This window comes from Anolis carolinensis, chromosome 2 (assembly GCF_035594765.1).
Source record: "Anolis carolinensis isolate JA03-04 chromosome 2, rAnoCar3.1.pri, whole genome shotgun sequence".
NCBI classification, from domain to species: Eukaryota; Metazoa; Chordata; class Lepidosauria; order Squamata; family Dactyloidae; genus Anolis; species Anolis carolinensis.
In genome coordinates, this window is record NC_085842.1 from 157,505,043 (window position 1) to 157,524,262 (window position 19,220).

Below are 19,220 nucleotides of genomic sequence, written 5' to 3' on the forward strand. Positions count from 1 at the left end.
CGCTGCCATGGGAGGCTCTGTTAGTGATCCAGCTCGGCTAGTATCCTAGCCAACCTTAAGGAATAATAAAGGAATAATAATTTAAAATCTGGGCAGATGTACATGCCCACAATCCTCTGCTGCTGTAAGAGGGAAACGTGGGAGAGCTGCCAACACAAGCCCAAATCCCTTCCTTTAATAAAGTCGTAATGCAGCATCATTAGGAATGTGAGAGAGGTCATTCTAGCAGGACAACTGGAGCCATCCATCATCCCTCCTTAACTGTGAGGCAGGGGCTTTGCCTTGTAGCTCTCAGCTGCTCACCTACTTGCGCTTCATCTCTTTTGTGAGCTCTCAGGCCACAGCATAACATGCCTGATGCTGGCATCCGAAAGTCACAAAGTCTTCTGCTGATATTCACTGAGCCCTGTGATCTGATCATAGAGACACACCTTTATAGAAATAACTGACTTGTTTTAGCCCAAGGCAGTTCCCATTTCCATTTGAGTTGTTGCTAAGATGTGACATGACCTCTGAGGATTGGTTAGTACAGCTTTTTGGACACGACACATTTTGTCCAAGGTCAAAGCTGTCTGAAATTAATGAAAACAACAAGTGCATAGAATTGGATTCTGTTGGGCGCCAGGCTATATTATTTTGCTCTAAATGACAGGTTTTTTAAAAAAAAAAAGATAAATAGCATCTTACAACTCACCACTGTGTGTAGTGATAAGTGGGAGTTTGGAGATCTAAGTTCTAGTCCCTGTTGAGCTATTAAACTCCTTGGGCAAGCTTAAGCCAGACACCAGCTCAGCCTGATCCATCTTACAGGGTTGTTGTGACGATAAAGCCCAAAACAGGGAACTCACTGGGAGAATTGTAAGAAAATTTACCAAATAAGTATTTCAAGGCTTAAAAGTTCTTCATATATGACCATTGAAGCACCTCAAAGTGGACTGTTCCATGCAAAAGATGCAACAAGAAAGTTGACTTCTCTAACTTCAAAAGATATACTTGTATATTGGATGCATTTCTTCAGCATTTTAAACGATGGCTGTATCGGTTGCATTTCTACTGCACTTTAAACAATTTATTCTGGTTCTGATAGGCATGAGTTGGGGGAATGCGAATATGATTTTATTACTCTGAGAAGTGCCTTAGGGATTTTAGTGTCCCAGCCATGAGAGCTTGACACCTGTCTTACTAAAATAAATTCAGATTCTCAGAAACCAGTCTCTTTATTCCATGCTCCTTTTAGGCTTCAGTGAAGTTCCAGGCATAGACAGAGGTCTGCTCTTTTGAATCTGCGTTTCCTAAATTTAGCCTTAGAGCCAAAGTCCTAGGAGAACCCCAAGCGATGTGCCAAAGCAGGCTTTGTTGGGTGGGATTTAATGATGTTTTCTTTTTTAAAACCCTAGAATTAGTCGAGGTGGAGCCTCATTAATCCTAATCTCCCTGAAAGTCTACAGCTGTGATTTTGCCTCTTAGTGCACTTGTTTGGGGAGAGGAACATGGCATGGGTTCCTCAGCACCAGAGAACAAAGGCTGTTCCAAACGATTAGCATAGGAAGTTAAGCTGAGGTGAGAGCCTCACTTTGAAACAGAAGCATATTGTATTTAGCAGTCCCTTATGGATAGCACTCATCACCCCACCCCAAAATAGAAGAAACACATTTAAAAGAGCCCACAAAAGTGTACACCATTAGAAAATAGCTTTTTAAGTAGCACAAAACTTTTTATTGGTGAATGGCACAAGGAAGGAAAAAGACAGTCAATATGAATACTCATATAGGTAGGGCTTGATATCCTAAAGCAGGGGTGTCGAACCTTTTGGCTTCCCTGGGCTGCACTGGATGAAGAACTGCTTTGGGTTTCACGTAAAATATGCTAACACTATCGATAACTGATGAATTTTTTAAAAAGTTCCATGTATAATTTTCATGATAGATAAGCAAAAAAAAAAAGTCCTCACTAAGTAATTCTAATTACATGCTGCCCTGTTTGGAAGGTCTTTTAAAATTGTCAAGCAGATCTTCTAGCTGAACAGTTTGTAATTATAATGTAAATAAAAAATAATGCTCTGAGATTTGTAGATGTAACACACTGAATATTCCATTTAATTTTGCCAGACTCTCTAATGGGCCAGAAAATATTATGTTGCAAGTTTGTCTGCCTGTTCATATAACTACAGAAGACACTGTGGATCAACAGTGAAGTTCCTGATACCCCTGACATGCTGCTATAACACTGATTTTTGCTGGTAATGATAAAATAGATGTCTAGATTAGATTAAGAATAGATACTGCTTATGGAGTAATAAATGCTCTTAAACAAGAAGATTAATCCTTAAATGTCTGTGTTGTCACAGAAGCTTCTTTAGAGATGTGCAACTCCTCTACCGAAAAGGATGTGACATAAGACATAGGATTTTTGCATGAAGAAATATCTATATGATATTTGTTGTTATTTTTTGTGTGTGTCAGGAGTGACTTGAGAAATTGCAAGTCATTTCTGGTGTGAGAGAATTGGCTGTCTGGAAGGACGTTGCCCAGGGAACGCCCAGATGTTTTGATGTTTTACCATCTTGTGGGAGGCTTCTCTCATGTCCCCACATAGGGAGCTGGAGCTGACAGAGGGAGCTCACCAACTCTCCCCAGAATTGAACCGCCAACCTGTCGGTTTGCAGTCCTACCGGCACAAGAATTTAACCAATTGCACCACGGGGGGCTCCTATTTATTGTTATACTGTGCCCTCAAATCGTTTCCAGTTTCCTTTCCTCCCAAATTTCCCAAACTGAAGTGATATAACTACAGAAAAAATATAGCAAGAGGGAAGAAGGGGCTCATCTGAACTACTTCCTATAGCCAAACACAAGAATTTCTTGTTTTCCCTTTTGCTGCCTTCCTTAAAACACATCTTTCACTTCACACAGATATAAATAATGTTTCAAGTTTATGAGAAGCATTCTTTCTTTTTATGTCATGGCCTGACAAATTGTCTCTACCCAAACCAACAAAATTTTCCCCACTTTTGCCCCAACTCTACCGCAGAACAGAAAATACCGTGCTGTTAGCTGAATTTTAAAATGCCCTTCAGCTATGTTGCTATTGTTTCCAGTCTCTACCTGAGAACAAAGCAGCAGCTTGCATATTTTTTGTTGCCAAGAACTGGAAGAGCTCAAGACAAGTAGATAAGGATGTTATGATAAAGATTTGCATTCATTCCCATTCCTCCCACCTCACAGTATAGTTTGGGTTCTCTGTTTTCGCAGTCTTCGAATATCAGTTTATCCAGAACTGGGTGCCACTTTCACAAGCCAATACGCCCAGCCCTATTAACTTTCTGCTAGCCCATATGATTGCTGCAGAGGGCCAGGGGATTTGCAAATAATTGCTTGGCCTCATGCCACAAAGGCACGTTGAAGGCCTGGCTATGCCAAAGAGGATGCTTGAGCCATAGCAAAGCCCTCTGAGACCTCTCAGTCCTGAATGGAGGGAGGAGTCGGCACTGCTGAAGGTGACTGATGCTCCCATTTTTAGACTCGTTCCCACCCCATGCCCAGCTACTCCTCTTGGGCTGACATCACACAGAATCTCACCAATCTATTTAAACTGCAACAGGGCAAAGCCAACCCCTGGAGCCAGGAATCCTGCCTCCATGTGCTGCTGAGGCTGCCCCTCCACTATCTGGTAGGAGAAAAGCCAGTCAACATGCCACCCAAGAAGGATGCCCCAGTGAAGCGGCCAGCAGCCCCACCAGCCAAGCCAGCGACCAAGCCAGCAGCCCCAGCCCCGAAAGGCAAAACGCCAGACACGGGACCAGCTTCAGAGAAGCCCAAAGAGCCTCCAATTGACCTCTCCAAAGTGGTGGTGAGTGTGGGAGAGAAATTTGGGAAAGAAGGAAAAGTAGGACAGGCAACTGGTTCTTCCCTTACGAGTGGAGCTGCGCTGTAGCAGGACGTTTTTCCACCATTTTGCACCCACTCTCATTACATTTTCTTTCAGTCCCCAAATTTTTAGCATTGCAATAAATCCTCCAATGAGTACTTAAAATTCAGTTTAGGCATCCAAAGAAAAAGGGGAAGTACAGTGTCCAGAGAAATGTAAACACAACAAGTGTCAGAGTTGTAGGTGTGATCGGGTTTAACTATGTCATCCTCTGCTATTCTAACAAATTGGGGGTTGAAGAGAAATTTAATTTTGGGGGCATAATTCCTATCTGTAGGCAATGCCTTCATTTCCCTCCCTATATAGATATACTCGTGCAGGGAAGTGGATTCGAATGGGGAAATGCCAGCTAGAACCTCAAATTCTTTGCTTTAGATATAAAGCAGGAAATGCCATTCATTTTGTCTTCCAAATGCTGGTGGATTACAACTACCAGCTGATCTAGCCACCATAGCCCATGTTGATGAATGCTGAGAGTTGCAGCTCCACAACATCTGTAAGGCCAGACAGTTCTCACTCTTTATCTATGAGTTTCCTATTATTAGGTGTGCCTGAGGTTTATACAATGGAGTACCCAGCACTGGTAGGCAATTTATTATCAGTTTTGCTTAATTCCAGGGAGGAGGGCAATTCACTTTCCCCATCCTTTGACACTGAGATATCCTTAAAAATGAAGGCTTCTTACAAACATAGTAAGAATTGCTTAGAAGAGGTTTACTAATGCCTTCCTCTGGGGCTGAGAGTGTGTAACTTGCCCAAGGGTTTTCATGGCTGAGTGGGGATTTAATCCCTAGTCTCACAAAGTCCTAGTCCAATTTAAAAAAACCACTATGCCTCTTTGGCTGTACAAAGCCTCTCATCCAGAGACAGAGAGTGAAGTGAATGAATGAGAATAAGCAGACAAAGAAAGGGAAAGACATCTGCTTCTAACTTTAAAACAAACTTTGCAATAATACATACCAGGGCTTTTCAATCGACTGGAAGCAGAATGAGAAGGGCTTGGAATGTTAACATGTCTGGGTTTATATGCATGCACATGTGTGCACTGATTTATACAACTGGCTTCCAGAAAACCCTCAACTGTACAGGTCTAACAAAAAAACAAGCAAATCCCTCACTGTACAAAATTCTTGCGATCATATCTCATCAAGCTCAGCATTCCCCCCCCCCCCCCAATAAATCCCTCAATGAATCCAGCACATATCTACAATTTCTTCCTGTTCCCTTACTGAATCCTGTGGAATCAGTGTATTTTATGAGAATGTAATATTTTGTTTAATATGTTTAAATGAACTCTGGATTAATCAAAATGTTAAAATGTTGGTCTCTCCAACTAGAAACTATCAAAAGTGATGCTAGCTTTGAAACATTTGGATAAGCTTTTCCAGGTATGCTGTCTGAAGAGAATATTTAGTTTTGCAGGGTTTAATGACATTTTATGTGGTTCTCTTCAGAGACGATAGCGCATCTCCCAGAGTTTTACTGTAGCAGTAGTCTGCCGTAGCACTTTCAAATGGGTATTTATTTATGGTTTTGCACAGCGAGTGTTCCCTTTTTTCAGTAAAGCAGGTAAGAAAGAGAGAGCAAAGACTGGGTCAAAGTTGTTTACTGAACTAATTGGTCAGCAATTATTTGAAACAAAGTCTCATTAGCTCAGAATTAACATACTATGTAATAGTTTGCACACTATACTTTGAAACCTGGAGGAGCAAAGAGATAATGAAAATGTTTTCAAAACAAGTAAGTCTTTATAGACCCCACTGAGTTGAACACATGTGTATACGCTCTTGCCTTAGACTTTAGGGGATACTAAGTTTGCCATTTACTCTGAACTTTTGAGGGTCGTTATGGTTTAATTATTCTGGGAACTATAGGAAAAAATTAACTTTTCCAAATTCTGCTCTGCACTATTAGTAGGCAGCAGAAACTTGAGGCTACCAACTAAAATTATAATGCCCTGTTTGCGTGATCTATCAAAGGTGGGGTGTGTTGGAAACCGAATAGTGAACTACAATGGACTTCCTCTTCCCCACGTTTTATGTTGATGTTTGCTGAGATTGAATCAGTTTCCCAGACTTAAATTCAGCCAGCTCCATGATATACAGAATTAGTAGAAACAATCAGGTAAAAATCAGTAGGTCAAGAACATTGCATTGCCACATACTTTTTCTGACGGAACCTCTGCAGCTTGGAATATTTGTTTTTTTTAATTGAGTGCCAGGATTTTCAGAGGGATGGTACAGAGGACAACAGGGTGTTGTGGTCTGACCACTGGACTAGGACTCTGGAGATGAGGGTTTGAATCCCTGGTTTGCTATTGAAACCCACTGAGAGATTTTGGGAAAGTCACACTTTCTCAGCCTCAGAGGAAAGCAAGGGCAAACACCATCTGAACAAATCTTGCCAAGAAAGCCTTGTGATGGGGTTGCCTTAGGGTCACCACATGCCAGAAACACAACAAACACAGAAACACAGCTTTGCCAAGCAGGTGTACATTTGATAATATGCAGTTAATGCATTTTAAATGTCTGAGTAATCTAGTGACGTAAATCAAGAACCTCTGAGCTTAGTAGCCTAGACAGGAACATGGATCTTTGAACATTTTCCTCATTTCAGCACCATGTTATAGCTCAAGGCAATATGAATTCAGTGTTTCATGGAAAGCCAGGACTACTACTATGATTCATATTATGGTAGCTGTAGTAGTTTTAAGAGCTACCAAGAAAGAAAACCAGTTTCGCTCCCCTTCTTAACAGAGACTTTTGTGTTAACAATGGCGACTGGTTAGGGCAGCCAGCGAAGGTTAGCAGGTTAGAGGGGAAAGATAAATTTAGCCACTGAAAGGGCTACTGTTATTTCCACAACAGGTCTGAACAGCAGGCGCAAAAGCTTGGTATTTGTCCTGCATTCTCAGAAAGTCAGGACAGGGACAGGTGGCCCCAAGCAGGGGGCAGGATTAGCATATGCTCCTTTTTATAGGGAACAGTTATTTCAATGCCACCTCCATGGCTCAGCTTTGCTGGGATACCACCTTCTGAGACTGGGAGGATCAAGTTGCAGCAGGATTGGGGTGTTCAATCATCAGCCGCATCCTCCTAATGCTGCAGGATTCCTGAAACGGTGAGATAGAGGGTCCAATAAGGAAAATGATCTAAACCTGATCTAGATGCCTGTGGTAGAAACCCATTGCTGAACTGGCATTATCACCCAACTGACAATGTAACCGTGGTGCCACCAACATATCTACTTTCCAGTCACAAGACTAAAGAAGCCTTCCTTAGTTCAATCAAAGTCAGCATTACTCCCAAGGAAATTGCAAGATGTATCTCCTCAGCACTGGTCCAAGACATTTTGCTGCCAGGAAATGGGTTTTCATCCACTGAATTCAAAGGACAAGGTACCTAAGACCAGTCAGATTATTCAGTGTATGAGGGAGAAAATCCCTCTGTTGCCCTCCCCAGCAGTAAAACAATGCCATTAAAAATGAAAAGCACTTAACTATTCTTTCTTCACAGATAAATGTTCTGCATAACCTCCCTAACAATGGGATTGGCCCTGTATGTCTATGGGTACATCTATACTGTAGAAAGAATACTGTTCGACACCAGTTTGACTGCCATGGCTCAATGCTGTGGAGTCATTGGAGTTGTAGTTGAGTGAGCTACCAGCTCCCTTTGGCAGAGATGGTTATAGGCCTTGCAAAACTACAGCTTCCATGATTCCATAACATTCAGCCATGGCAGTAAAAGTGGTGTCAAACAGTTAAAGTGGTGTCAAACTGCATTAATTCTACAATGTAGACGAATCCTATATCTACCTAGAATTCTTAAGTATGCAAGATGGTTTTGACTAGTTCATGATGCATTGTTGCCGACTCCTGTAAATGTACTACCCCACTGACAGATAATCTGAGAGTCAATCCTGAGATATAGGACAGTATAGACCCAGCCTTAATGTCCCCAATGGGCTCAAGGGAAAGCAATCTGCTGCAGCATCTCCTGGCTTGTGTGCTCTTCGCCGTGAATAACCTGTCATTTTGGCCATGCTCTGATGTTGCTTGGCCACACGTCCCAGTTTTCATCTCTGAAACTTTGGAGGCTATGACATGCTAACCCAGTTGGACTTGAGAAGCCCAGCCCTTTGTAAACTTCTGAGGCAATAAAAACTAAGCCAGATTCTTGCACACACCTCAACCTGCAACAACCCTTGTTTGCCTCTTTCTCTGGCGGTTGTGGTGATAGCACTAACAGAGAAGAGAGTGGTACCTGAAGATATAGCAAGCAGCAATCACAAAGGCAAATGCATACAAAACACCACTTTACTGACATTGTTCTTCCCGCTGTCCCAAATTGCTGCTAGAAGAGCACTTGGAGACCAAAAGTAGTATATTTTGGACAAAGTTGGTTTTTTCCAAGTGCTGTTACTGTAGTGTCCCATTGGATTCTTAGCACTGAACAAACTGCCCATTCTTCATTCAACTGTTACTAAGTTTAAATGGACAAACATCAGGCATAACAAAATGTATATGATATGCTCCCAATTCAACATTTAGCATTTTGTTTGAAGCTTTAATATTGGCTGCATTCATTTCATCTCTGCCGAAAGAAGATTATGGCTCCTAAAGTTTGTTATTTCACAACCAAATCAGCTTTCCTGAACATACTTTGTGTCTTTGTCTTAGGGAATTAGCACCTGCGAATGACATTAATTTCAATTACTTTCCCCTTTTCAGATTGAATTCACTAAGGAGCAGTTAGAGGGTAAGTCATTTACTACCTGTTATGTGACTTCAAATCAATTCCAGCTTATGGCAATTTATCATAAGATTCTTCTAGGCTGGGAGCAGATGGCTCACCCAGTGGGTTTCATTTCCTTTGCTGAGGAGGCATTCAAACCCTGATTTTCTGAAGTCCCAGCCCAACACCCAAACCACTACACAACACTGTCTATCTCTAGAACCTAGATACTACCTATTAGACTGCTTGCATTGTTCTTGAGATACAAGGTGTGCGTCCAGGTAATAGTTTTATCACATTATCTTGCCACCCTCACATAATTTTACAGGAAGTCTTACTATTATCATTTTGAGATTGTAAGCCCCCTATGTTTTCCTGCCATTACTAGACCCTCCCCCACCAAACTGCTCCAAAAACTGTTAAGAAGGAACAGGAAGACTATCTGTCCAGTTTCTTTGGACTGCTGAGTAGGGCCCTCTTCACATTGCCCTTTTGGGCCGTGCCATTGCACCGGCAATAGCCAGCAAAGGGGAAGGTGCGCGGGGCCAGCTCATGGCGCCCCGAACACCCTCCTACCTTCTCTCATCACACGGTGGGGGCAGGACACCCTGTCCCCATCTGATGGGAGAAAGGGCGGCAACGCACGTTGTCCCGCTGCCCTTTTCTCCATCATATGAGGAAAAGGGGAGGAAAGTGCAGGTAGCTCCATTGGAGCTATCCAAATAACACTTCCTCCCTGTAGTGGTGGAGGAAGCGCCGAAAGCACCCCACTTTGGGAATAATGTATGTAGGGACTCCCGTGCATCATTTGATAGTGCACGGCAGGCCCCATCCTTGCCACAGAAAAAAGCAGCAAAACGGCAAAATTGCCCAGTGTGAAGAGGTGGCAGGAGCCCTCCACTTGAACATGCCTCTATGTCTATGAGCCATTGTGTGAGCTTTACATAACTTGGAGGGTAACGTTAATTTGATTCTCCTTTTTAGGGATCCATTTCCAAGCAACCACATTGCATACATCTCAGTATTTGTCACCTTTGTTTTTACTTCCCATAAATTCTTTGTTTCTAAGGTTGGAAATAGATTTTATTGGAGCTACTGTCACCAGTGGTATCCCCATATCACCTTTTTCTTCCGCTCCCCATATTTAGTGCTATAAAAGGACAGCTTGAAGTCACTGCTCTACATAGAGCTCCACCTCCCATTGCTCCTTTTCAATGCCTGTTGCTCTTGGTGTCCTTTTCCTTGGGATTATGTAAATAATGTTGTTGACAGCCAGCAAAAATAAGCTCAACACTGCATCTCCAGAAAATCCCTTGATGCTCTGCAGTTATCTCTCATTCCAAGACCTCATCGATAAAGAACAACAGTTTTAAAAGTCCAATCTGATCTCTCTAGATTACAAGGAGGCCTTTGGGCTCTTTGATCGGGTCGGTGATGGCAAAATCCAACTGGGCCAATGTGGAGACGTGATGAGAGCCCTGGGCCAAAACCCCACCAATGCTGAGATCATGAAAATCCTGGGACACCCCAAGCCCGATGGTGAGTTGCCCAACCATCATCATACATGCAGAGAAAATTCCCAATATGACCACCGGGGGGCGGGGGCGGCACTGGGTTCCAAATTCAAGGCATTTACTGAACAGCGGCAAATTCAGCCATGAGTTAGATAGCAGATTTTTGCGGCTCTACCTAGAAGTACAAAGCCGAATTAGAATTAATTCATGTGACCTGGACAGACCACTAGAACAATAACAACAGCACAATTTTAGGATGTTGTGCTTTTAAGAATCACTTGATCTACATAAAGCAGCATATTTTTCAAGGTACTGAAGGAAACAAAACATGTGCAGAGTAAGCAACTGAGACAGGAGACCTTCAAGACCCTTAGTTTGACCTGCACAGCCACATTTGACTTGAACCTGATGAGTTTCTCTAAAATCAATGTATATTTGTGAGAATGTACAGAAAGCACAAAGCTATGATTTGAAAGAGAGGCTTATGACATTAGTTGACTACATGCTATGCTCTATCCCAACAAATTGAACGATGTGAATTAAGTGAATTTTAGAGAATATATATATTCATATAATTTTGTTGCTTCTAGAATTTATGGTTCTATATTATTTGGAATTCAAATATCAGAAAGATGAAAAATTATAGGCGTAAGGTACAGAAAAAGAAGCTGTGCAAAGCCATAATTCCTGATTATTGAAAAGGTATTTTAGCAGGTAGGGCTTAAATTATCCTTGATCTTTGTGACCTGAAACCTATTTGTAATCTCAATTAGATGAAATCCATTGAATCAGTGAGATTTACAATGGGTCTGCTATGGTACCCAAAGAATTCAAATTTTTTATTCCTTCAATTTCTGATGTTCAGGAATGAGCTTCAATTACCAATGAGAGCCAATACCAGCTTTCATGATAAGTGATACAAAAAACCGCAATGGATACAAAATCCAAAGGAAAAGCAATACAGGAGACCCAGTGAAATGACAACTGAGTGACCATGGGCTATTGAATGATCAAAAGGGATTTGGGGGGGGGACGGTGGACGGACACAACATCTGTCAGGAGGGCAAAATTGGATTACTCTGCACCTAGTGATAGGTTGGTTTCTTTCCAACAAACTGCAACAAGAACATCTGTGAAATAAATATGCATCTTACACAGCATAAGTTTTGTATCTGCATTATACATGACCAGCTGGATCAAAGGCATCTTTAAGCCATGTGTGTAAAGAAGTCTTGCATGTCTTTTCCAAACTTCTTCTTGTTTTTCCCTGGAGCCTTATATCTCACATTCCTCAGGTTGCAAAATAAGTTCACTTAAAATAGTTCTGCCTGTATAGAAAACACATAGTAAGTGGACACAGGTTTATGATGTCTCAGAATGTGGTGTGATAAACACAGAGTATTCTGTATACTCATGTGTAAGTCTAGAAATTTTAGTTTTAAAAGTTGGATCAACTTATCCATGGGGAAATGTGACTAATGTACATTAACTCATATATAGCGAGGGGGGGGGGAGGGGGAGAGAGAGATGGAGAGAGAGACAGAATTGCCTCTTTCTCTGAGCAGAGTGGCCAAAAGCAAGAGCTTAGTACAGGAGTCCCCAAACTAAGGCCCGGGGGCCGGATGCGGCCCTCCAAGGTCATTTACCTGGCCCCCGCCCTCAGTTTTATAATATAATCTTTTGATATCATTTTAATAATATAATTATTGTATTTATATATAATACTGATAATAATATTATAATGTTATAAAATATAATACAAATAATAATACCATATAATAATATTAATTATATGTTATATATTACACTAGCTGTGCCCGGCCATGCGTTGCTGTGGCAAAGTATGGTGGTATGGGAAATAAAGTATTGAGGAATTGGTAGTAGTTAAAGTAAACGGTAAAGGTTTTCCTCTGACATTAAGTCCATTATAAATGGGTAATATAGCCTTGAGTCTACACTGCCATATAATCCACTTAAAATGAGATAATCTGTATTTTATAGGCAGTGTGGAAGAGGCCTAAGTGAGGCCTAACTCTGCCTGTCTCCTGGGGTGAGTGGGTTGCTAGGAGACCAAGTGGGCGGAGCTTAGCTTTCTAACTGGCAGCAATTGGATAAAAACAATTATTCCTCTCTCTCTAATTAGGACTTTATTTTTCTTTTCTTTTTGTTGTATGAATATAGAGGCATGGATGAGGGGTTGTGCTGCCAAGTTTAGTGTTTCTGGGATGTGTAGTTTTGTTGTTTTGTCCTAGGCCGAAATGTCATTACCCTTTTATATATATAGATATAATATTACAGTATAGCAGTATAGTTCAATATAGTAATATATAATGCTAATATTGTGCAATGCTAATAATATAATATATTCTATGTACATACAGCTGCTCTGAGTCCCCTTCGGGGTGAGAAGGGTGGGATATAAATGTAATAAATAAATGTAGTAGATGAATAAATAAATAATTTTAGACTTAGGCTCGCCCAAAGTCTGAAATGACTTGAAGGCACACAACAACAACAACAACAACAACAACAATCCTAATTAACTTGACTATCTCATTGGCCAGAAGCAGGCCCACACTTCCCATTGAAATCCTGATAGGTTTATGTTGGTTACAGTTGTTTTCATTTTTAAATATATTATTGTTCTTTCATTGTTGTTGTTGTTTTGCACTACAAATAAGACATGTGCAGTGTGCATAGGAATTTGTTCGGGTTTTTTTCCAAATGATAATTCGGCCCCTCAACAGTCTGAAAGATTGTGGACCGGCCCTCTCTTTAAAAGTTTGGGGACCCCTGGCTTAGTGCATTCCAGAAGAACCTAAAAGAAACACTAATACCTTATTCTCTCTCACCATCATGGCATCACTTCTCGTGTTTTTGAATGCCTGGGTGGGGAAACGCTGGTAGCATGATCCTCAGAATGACTTTCATTGTATCCATGGGTCATATCAAAATCCATAGGTTTGGCCTCAAAACATGCCCTCAACTTAGACATACATGAATTTAACTTATACTTGAGTATATAGGTAAAGGTTTTCCCCTGACATTAAGTCAAGTTGTGTCCAACTCTGTGGGTTGGTACTCATCTCCATTTCTAAGCCGAAAAGCCGGCATTGTCTGTAGATACCTCCAAGGTTATGTGGACGACATGACTGCATGGAACACCGTTAAGTTCCTGCCAGAGCGGTACCTATTGATCTACTCACATTTGCATATTTTCAAACTGCTAGGTTGGCAGAATTTGGGGCTAACAGCAGGAGCTCACCCCGGTCCCGAAGTTTGAATTGCTGACCTTTTGGTCAGCAAGTTCAGCAGCTCAGCAGTTTAAATTACTTTGCCACTTGGGGCTCCATTTGAGTATATATGTTATGTGAAATCTCTGAAGGAGAAGAGTTTGGAATTGGACCTGATTTCCCCCTTCTGACAGTCTTTTCCCATCCCCACAATCAGAGATGAATTCGAGACGGGTGGAGTTTGAAGAGTTCCTGCCCATGCTACAGACCGTTGACAAGAATAAAGACCAAGGCACCTACGAAGACTATGTGGAGGGGCTGAGGGTCTTTGATAAAGAGGGGAATGGCACCGTCATGGGGGCAGAGCTACGCCACGTCCTTGCCACTCTCGGTAAGCACCACCCTTCCCAAATGAAAAGAGAACATTTCCTAGTATTGGAAGCAGTTTTTTGAATGCAGTTAAAATGAAGCTCCTCAAAGAATCCCATTCTTCCCACACAGAGCCATTGCCAAAATTATACACTTTCACTGATGCAAATCAGGCAGCCACTAACACTGCTAATGGATAGAATATTGCACTGAGTTATGTTTTACATTTTGTTTTCCTTTGTAAGTAAACTGAATGGAATGAATTCTTTAATCCTTTATTCCATCACATCCTGTAATCCATAGGTCAATATTCTTCCCCATTAATGGTTTGGGGAGGAGAAGATTGCCATGGATAAATGCCTTTCTTGCAAAGGGTTATTATAATCTGGTTCTGCAGAGGTTTGCACTTCTGGAGAGACTACGGGTGCAGCTTACACCTAAACAAAATGTGAAAAGCCATAAAAATGAAGAGATTGTTTTGCTGACCATTTCTACTCCAGAGATGGGAAATGTGTGTTTGTCCACTATTGGCTATCCTTGTTGGGAGTTCCAGTTCAACAACCTCTGAATGGGATCACACAATTTCCACCCCTGATTTAGATAGCAGATTGAGAAATGGTAGCCAAAAATCATCTTTGAACCCAGCATTTCCTAATCCACCTGCAACAGTCTAACAAAATGAAAAATACATGCACAGCACACTAATAAAAACATGACACATGCCAGAGACATCTATAAGCATGGACTAAACTAAGTGTGATTTTGGATGCTGTCCACAGAAACTGTCACCTGTGCAATCAAAAGTATGATTTCATATACATTTCTGTATGAGTTAGGTTACAACTTGATGGATATGAAATTACTTGATGTCTATAGGTAGCCTTCATAGTTTAAAAAGTGGTCTGAGAAAGACTTGGGATTAATCCACTCTTCTAGGCAGGAATGAACTTCCAAGGCTGAGATCACGCAGTCTCAAAGCATGGCGTGTGCATCGGCCATTCCAAGCTAGAAGGAGTGAAAGACAGTAACACTGTTTAACAATAGAACTTTTTTTTAATTCAACAAGTCATTAGGAATATTTTAAACAAGAAAATTGCTTTTATTAGTGGGCTGTAGCATTTTATGTTGTGCTTTTAAAATGTTTTACTCATAATGTTTTGTATGTTCTTGGTTATCTGTTTAATAGTATTTATTTCTATGTTGTAAGATGCCTTGAGCACATTTCAGGGAAAGATAGTATAGAAATAAAGTAAACCACTGGAATGTCCAGAACCAGGCACTGGTTTTATGTACTGTTCCTCCTTTTTAATTTTTGTAGGTGAAAAAATGACCGAAGAGGAAGTGGACACCCTATTGGCTGGGCATGAAGATGCCAATGGTTGCATTAATTATGAAGGTGAGAGGGTCAAATAGGTATGCAATTATTAGGTGTGCAATCTCCTTGGTTCAGCACATTAGAACACTTTAAAGTCTGGACTAAAAACCCAGGGAGGATTCACTGCCTCACTGACATGGACTCTACTAGCAAACAGTGGTGTATATCCATTTAAATTAAATGGTGAATAGGGAGTTCTTTTTCAAACACCCTATATATCCAAGATTAATCAAGACACACACAAAATACCCAGAAACACTTCTCTCCCAATAATAATAATAATAATAATAATAATAATAATAATAATAATAATGGGATAACCTATTTCCTGCCTTTTCATGATACACAATTTGAGGTAGCTAGTTACATCACTCAGCCAAATTTGGTTCATATAGACTAGCTGCCATAATAATACAAATAAAATGGTCCATTCTGATAGTTCTAAGTAGACAACAGTATGGTTTCCCAGCAAGGATCTAACCAGAAATCTTTATGGAAGAAAACAATGTTAGAAGAGATGACAGTTGTTTAAAAACACAATATTGAAAAGAAACTAGTGGACGAAAATGACAAGATGGGTGATTTTAATATCTTAACAGTGATTTTCCTTTTCTCTCATAGCCTTTGTTAAACACATCATGGCAAGCTGAACAGATGTCAACAAGTAGGTGTTGCATGTCTACAAATTTGTGTGTGGGAGGCGGGTTTGCATGTGTGTGTATGTGTGCGGATTGACATCTGCTATCTTTCCCTCAGCTAATAACATTTCCTTCTCTGCACCTTTTCTAGTACTGGATCTTGATAGCTCTCACCTAGATGTGTCTTACCCTGACCAAAAAACACATACATGGGTAGGTAGGCAGAGAGGAGCTATTAAAAGAAATATGGCAGCCTTTATATTATCAATGTTGGGCATTAATTTTGGTTGGTTAATGAGGCAGTAAGAGTAAACAAAAGGTAAACTGTGTGGCTAGTAAACCCTTAAAATTAAAAGTACCCCTTCAGATGGCAGAAAATAATATCTTACGTTTATATTCTGTCTTGAATGGCAAAAGACAATATTCTTCAACGTGTAGAATATTCGTTACTGTTCCATTACCCAGGCAGGGGCCACAAGGGGGCGCTAGACAGAGGAGGATAGTCCATTTTACAGGGGGGAAGGGGGTTGAAGGAATTAAACCATTTCCCTGTTTTCCTGTTATTCCCCCCAGCCATGTCGCTGTCCTCAAAACAACAATTGTTCATTATATGGGAAAAGGGGTGGGGGGAATAACCAGTAAAAATGGGGGAAATTGTTTTCCTCCTTCAACTCCCCACCCTCCCAATAAAATGGACTATCCTTCTCTATCTAGGCCACCTTTTGGAGTCCACCCAGATAATGGAACAGTCCCGAATATTCATATACAGGTTGAGCATCTCTTATTCAAAAGGATTAGGATCAGAAGTATTTTGGAATATCTATATTGATACATTGTGTATATATATATTGATACATTGTGGAGACTGGAGCCAATTCTAAATATGTAACCATTTCATATATACATTATACACATCACCTGAAGGCAATTCTGTACATTGTTTTAAATGTTTCTGTGTACAAACCATCAGAAAGCAAAGGTGCTTTCTATCTTAGCCTCATGTGGGCAATTTCAGATTTTGGAGTAGTTTTGGATTTCAGAATTCCAGATAAGGGATACTCAACCTGTATAATCAGTGCCCTACTATTTAATTGTGCCAATGTTTGCCAAGACTGGCATTACACCACAGATAAAGTCAAATGAGATTATGAAGGGCATTTACTTCTTCATATATCAGTTATTGCTGCATGCTCCCTTTTAGCAACAGTTGCCAGCATTTGATCCTTAGGAACATGAGAATTACATACCCATCTTCTTTTTCTCCGCAGAGCTGCTTAAAATGGTGCTGAATGGCTGTACATTTCAAGCAGGGCTCCTCAGTCCTTTACTTCCCAGTACAGTCAATATTCCTGTTTTTTCTGTCTTTGTCTCCTCTCCAGCCAATTTTGACTGAAAAGTAATCTTATTTATATTACAATGTGGGAACATCAGTGAGAGATCACATATTGAACCAGAAGGGGGCACCATTGAAATGATACAGCATCTATGAGAACCAAAATCATATGATACAAACAATTTTGTTCCTTTCTGGACAATAAAATATTTGATTTTCAGATATTTCTAGTTTCTTGTTTGTCACCACATCCTTGCCACCACATTCCTTGTGCTCAAATGCCGAGAAACTGAATGAAAGCCAGAGAGCTCCTATATTTTTGGACAACAGGAAAAAAAGTCAGGATCCATCCACTTGTTAATTTTCATGCCTGTATGGTTCAGTGCTTTAGAACAAATCAATAAAGACAAGAAATGTTTGCCTCCTGAAAATAAAAGGTATGTGCTTTCCATGCCATACATGGTGACTCCATAAACGCCTTATATTTATTTAAAGTCTGATAATTGCACCAAGGAGGGAGTTATAGTAATAATAACAAAGCTTTCTTTATATCCCACCCCCCTCTCTCTGGGGTACTGGAAGCAGCTTTACAACACGAACACAATACTGTATAAATAAAAGTAGGCACGTAACAATACGGAAGAATTAAATCAACAAAATAAAGACAAATTATAATACATAGAAAAGAAAAATAACAATAGACATACTAAGTATAACTCTAAAATCAATCATAAGTATAAAACTAAGTAAAAATTTAGGACATATAAAACATTAAAACATCATAAAACCTGCTCTTGTTGATGTAAGCAATAAATCCAGTTAAAAGTAATCACATTTTAAACCTCCATCAGTTGGGTTATAGTTAGCCACTTTCAAAAGATTGTTTCCACAGCCATATTTTCAGCTCCTTCCTGAAGGTCATTAACATAGGGGCCAGTCTGATCTCCTTGGGAAGGGCATTCCAGAATTGGGGGGGGGGCACCATAGAGAAAGCCCTTTCCCTCATCCCCACCAGCTACGCTTGAGACAGCAGTGGGACCATGAGAAGGGCCTCTCCAGCAGACCTCAGGGCCAGAGCAGGTTCATAGGGGGAGACAGTCTGAGAATTCCAGACTGGAAACAACCAGGGCCAGCTAACGCCTCCCAACAAAGGATTCCCCCTGGGAGGAAACAGCCAGCTTTGAAGCTGAAAGGCCATTAAATACTAATCATTCTGGCTAATTGCAGCATTCACACTTGCCTCCAACAGACAGGATTTCTTTCTCCCACCCTGGACATTATTCCACAGGGATATAAACCCCACTTGGCTGGCTGCTTCCTACCTAGGGGAATCCATTGTTGGACAGCATGAATAGCACTGAATAGCCTTGCATCATCAAAGCCTGGCAAATATTCTGTTTTCTGAGGGCCACAGCCTTTCTTTTTGAGTGTGTGTGCTCAAGCACTGCATATGGGTACTTCTTCATGTACACAGACAGTAGAAGAACAGAAAATATTGCAAAGACCAACACTCTGAAAACAGGGGAATTCCAGACATGAAACAATCAGGGCCAGCTAATACCTCCCAACAAAAGATTCCCCCAGGGAGGAAGTAGCCAGGCTTTGAAGCTGAAAGGCCATTACATGCTAAACATTCTGTCTAATTGCAGCATTCATACTTGCCTCCAACAGATAAAAAAAGGAACAACCAGAAATATTGTATATTCACAAGCTTTAAGAAATAACATATGCAAAGTACCACTAATTCCTCAATACTTTATTTTCCATACCACCACACTTCACCACAGCAACACGTGGCTGAGCACAGCTAGTATGGTATAAAGGGAATGTGTACATCTCCAAACACATAAAATGTCATAGCCTTTCACAATTCCCCCATATTATGTGATAATGTTCATGTATCATATGCAGACTAAATGTACAGTGCACCCCCTTTCACACACAAACCAGTCTATTAAAAGGTATCAAAATGGCACAGTTCTTCAGATGCCCTAAGTACCAAACTTCATTACATTGTCTTAGAATACAACAGAAGTATTCTGCTCTCTTTTTGGACAGCCTGCTTAGGAATGTATCAACATCCCCACAACCACAA

General features: G+C 40.7%; 1 protein-coding gene across 1 annotated transcript; it reads left to right on the forward strand.

Annotated features, from left to right (window-relative positions):
- The first annotated feature begins 3,519 nt into the window (after window positions 1-3,519).
- Window positions 3,520-17,345, forward strand: LOC100561943 (myosin light polypeptide 6). Its single transcript, XM_062970923.1, has 7 exons — window positions 3,520-3,849; window positions 8,660-8,687; window positions 10,059-10,202; window positions 13,628-13,801; window positions 15,098-15,175; window positions 15,776-15,818; window positions 17,061-17,345. The coding sequence occupies exons 1-6, from the start codon at window positions 3,535-3,537 to the stop codon at window positions 15,802-15,804; spliced, it is 768 nt and encodes a 255-aa protein (XP_062826993.1). The 5' UTR covers window positions 3,520-3,534; the 3' UTR covers window positions 15,805-15,818; window positions 17,061-17,345.
- Window positions 17,346-19,220: the final 1,875 nt, after the last annotated feature.